The 3,499-nt window shown below is 34.9% G+C and overlaps 1 protein-coding gene across 1 annotated transcript in view; it reads left to right on the top strand.

Moving 5' to 3' along the window:
- Positions 1-3,499, top strand: part of LOC107747825 (E3 ubiquitin-protein ligase RNF128-like) — a 17,050-nt gene that overhangs the window by 2,258 nt on the left and 11,293 nt on the right. Inside the window, exons 2-3 of the mRNA XM_016562432.1 lie at positions 554-636; positions 759-855. Coding sequence (XP_016417918.1) covers positions 554-636; positions 759-855 — 180 coding nt within the window. The remainder of the gene's footprint in view (positions 1-553; positions 637-758; positions 856-3,499) is intronic.

Genomic DNA, 3,499 nt, shown 5'->3' with positions numbered 1-3,499 from the left:
GTAGTGTATATTGTTAGAAAAGATTTCTATTTTAAATAAATGCTCTTCTTTTTAACTTTTTATTCATCAAAGAATCCTGAAAAAAAGTATTGCAGTTTCCAAAAAAATAATAAGCAGCACAACAGTTTCCAGCACTGATAATAAATCAGCATATTAGAATGATTTCTGAAGGATCATGTGACACTGAAGACTGGAGTAATGATGCTGAAAATTCAACTTTGCATCACAGGAATAAATTAGATTTTAATGTATATTAAAATAGAAAAATTTTATTTTACATCGTAATAATATTTCACAATATTAAAATTGTTCCTGTATTTTTTATCAAATAAATGCAGCCTTGATGAGCATAAGAAAGTCCTTTAAAAAACATAAAAAATCATTCTGATCCCAAACTTTTGAACGGTATTGTATGTTTTAACTGTCGTATATATAGACAAAAGATTTTTAATGGCTTGTTATCAGCAGGATAACTGCAGATATACAAAGAACGTGAAGAACCGTCAGTTTGAACAATGTTTTGATGGTTTGTGCATGTGTGTTTGTTTTACAGGAGACTGGCCCTGATGCTGATGCCTGTGCAGTGTGTATTGAGTTGTATAAACCAGGAGATGTACTATCAGTTCTCACATGCAAGTATGTCTGTCTTTCATTCCGTTCCGTTCTGTTCTCCCTCAATCACTGTTTTCACTATAAATCTGAATTTTTTCCAGTCTTTCTGGTCTTAATGTTGCTGTATGGTGTTTTTGTGTTTGCAGTCATTTCTTCCATAAATCTTGCATAGAGCCATGGCTACTGGAGCACAGAACCTGCCCAATGTGCAAGTGTGACATTCTTAAAGCCCTTGGAGTTGAGGTGAGTTTTCACACTAAGAGTGAAGTCCAGCGTTGCACTTCATAAAGCTAGCAAATTAATCTGTAGTATTTAAAAAAAAAAGTGTCTTAATGGATACTGCCTGATAAGATGTCATTTTTCAGGTTTTGGATACTGTCTTAGTGTTAACGCAGTAAAACAATAAGAAGATAAAAGCTGAACAGTTGAAATGCAAACAAACAGTAACTATTTCCTCTTCCCTCTGTTTCAGTTTAAAGTGTTAGCATGGCAATACAAATTCTTGAGAAATTGAAAAATTAAGAACATAACATTACTGAGCATTATGCATTATTAATTATAAAGGATAAGGAGACAAAGTCAAATTCTCTCTGTTCGTCTTGTGGTAGGCAAAGAGGAACAGATGTTCATAAGCTTTTTTTTGGTGAAATCTTGGTACCATGTGAGGCAAGTCATGTGTATAGAGCATTTGAGTTCTGAGTCATGCAGAGTGTGACAGGGAGCAGAAGTTCATTGATGTTTGTGCTGACTAATGTTGGGTGCTGCTGGGAGAGATATGGTGTTCTTTGGTCTTTGGTCACCTACATAAATGAAATCATTTATTGTGGCTATGAGTGAAGGTAGATAGAGCACCATAAGCAGTGACACACCTCAGCTCAAAGTTTGTCACATGTTCAACCAAGGCAGTAAAATGCTTTTTCCTGAAACTACATATGCATTATGAAAAAATGACAAGACAGAATTTACACTGCCGTTCAGTTGTTTGGCCTTTTTATTTATTTTGTTGAAAAATACTTTTATTCAGCAGGGATGCAATAAAGTGATTAAAAGTGATAGTGAAGACATTTTCATGTTACATAAGATTTCTACTTCAAATAAATGTGGTTCTTTTGAACTTTATATTCATCAAGGAATCCTGAAAAAAAGATCACGGTTTCCACAAGATGTTAGGCAGTACAACTGTTTTAGTTCAACATTTAAAGGCTTAGTTCACTCCAGAATAAAAATTTCCTGATAATTTACTTACCCCCACGGCACCCAAAATGTTTATGTCTTTCTTTCTTCAGTCGAAAAGAAATTAAGGTTTTTAAAGAAAACATTTCAGGATTTTTCTCCATATAGTGGACTTCAAGTGCAGCTTCAAAGGGCTCTACACGATCCCACCTGAGGAATAAGGGTCTTATCTAGCAAAAAATATTACTGTATATCATAGGCGGAGCGTGTGTAAGGCTTTCCCCTGCCCTGGCCATGGGGGGACTTGGGGCAAAAATGGCACTAAATTGGACAAAAATGCCCCTGTACAAACAAATTAAATATATTACGTCTGTTGCTAACAAAGTGAAAATGAATAGACAGTGTCGATTGTGGCATTAAATTAAGATCTGATCATATTGCACCATATTTCATTTTAGGTGTTTTTAAAGTGTTGCGCATTTTATCCAATCACACACAATTCTGTTGAGCTTAGGAATGCAATGGCCAATCAGAGGCGTTCAGTTGAGTCATCACTGAAACTCATTAGTTTTGTTGAGTGCGTGCACGTTCGCTGACTGAATTCCGGACTCTTGCGAATTCTCTCATCATAAACAACAAAGCGCAGATGTATGTAAAATGTAAGTAAGAGATTAATTTCACATTGTATACAGCTTCAGTGATTATAACAGTAGTTTTGTTTTTTGAGAGTGCTTAAACTCAGGATAGATCAAAGTTAGTGATAATGTCACTTTCTATTGCCTATATAATTTATTCGCTGTTTGAATAGCCATGGAAAGGAAACATTATATAATTATACATTTCTAATGTTTTTATTCAATTGTAATCACGTTAAATACAAATTCAGTCCCATTAAACATGTTTTATTAGCCTATATGACACCCATGTCTGGTTCTTGCCTAAAAAGACAGGTTTATGATGTTTAATACATTTGGCTGCTTTTAGCCTTACCCTGGAGTTGGTTCACCCTCCGCCTATGCTGTATATACTTTTTTTACTTGCACTAGCTCTGCGACAAACGTCCATGACTTAACGCATTACATAATCATGTTGGAAAGGTGTTTTTTGCCTAGAGGAAGAAATCTGTTTCAAAAGATTTAAACCTCCAGGATCCACACACGAATGGACCATTTTAAACAATAAACTCATACAAAGACATATAAATATGTATCATTCAACAACTTTTGAATGGTCCTCCTTCTCCACACTTGTAAACACTGGGGTGGTACTTCCGCCTACATCACGTGTGACCTTTCCAACTTGATTGTGTAATGCGTGAAGTCGTGGACGCGTATCGCAGAGCTAGTGCAAGATGAGCATTTGTGGTTAAGTATAAAAATGTTTGTTTATTTATTTATTTTTAGAAAATGACCAATCGCTTCATTAGATTAGATCCTTATTCCTTGGCTGGGATCGTGTAGAGCTGTTTGAAGCTGCACTGAAATTGCAATTTGGACCTTCAACCCCGTTGAAGTCCACTATATGGAGAAAAATCTTGGAATTTTATTTTACCCAAAACCTTAATTTCTTTTCAACTAAAGAAAGATCATGTGACACTGAAGTAATGATGCTCAAAATTCAGCTCTGCCATCACAGGAATAAATTACATGTTATGCTATAATAGAAAACAGCTATTTTAAATTGTAGTGGGTTTTACTATTTTTTTTTTTTTAAA

The sequence above is a fragment of the Sinocyclocheilus rhinocerous genome, unplaced genomic scaffold (genome assembly GCF_001515625.1).
Source record: "Sinocyclocheilus rhinocerous isolate Xijiao unplaced genomic scaffold, SAMN03320098_v1.1 scaffold1492, whole genome shotgun sequence".
Classification (NCBI taxonomy): Eukaryota; Metazoa; Chordata; class Actinopteri; order Cypriniformes; family Cyprinidae; genus Sinocyclocheilus; species Sinocyclocheilus rhinocerous.
Note: the sequence above shows the minus strand (reverse complement) of the source record. Positions and strands in the feature narration are given on the sequence as shown.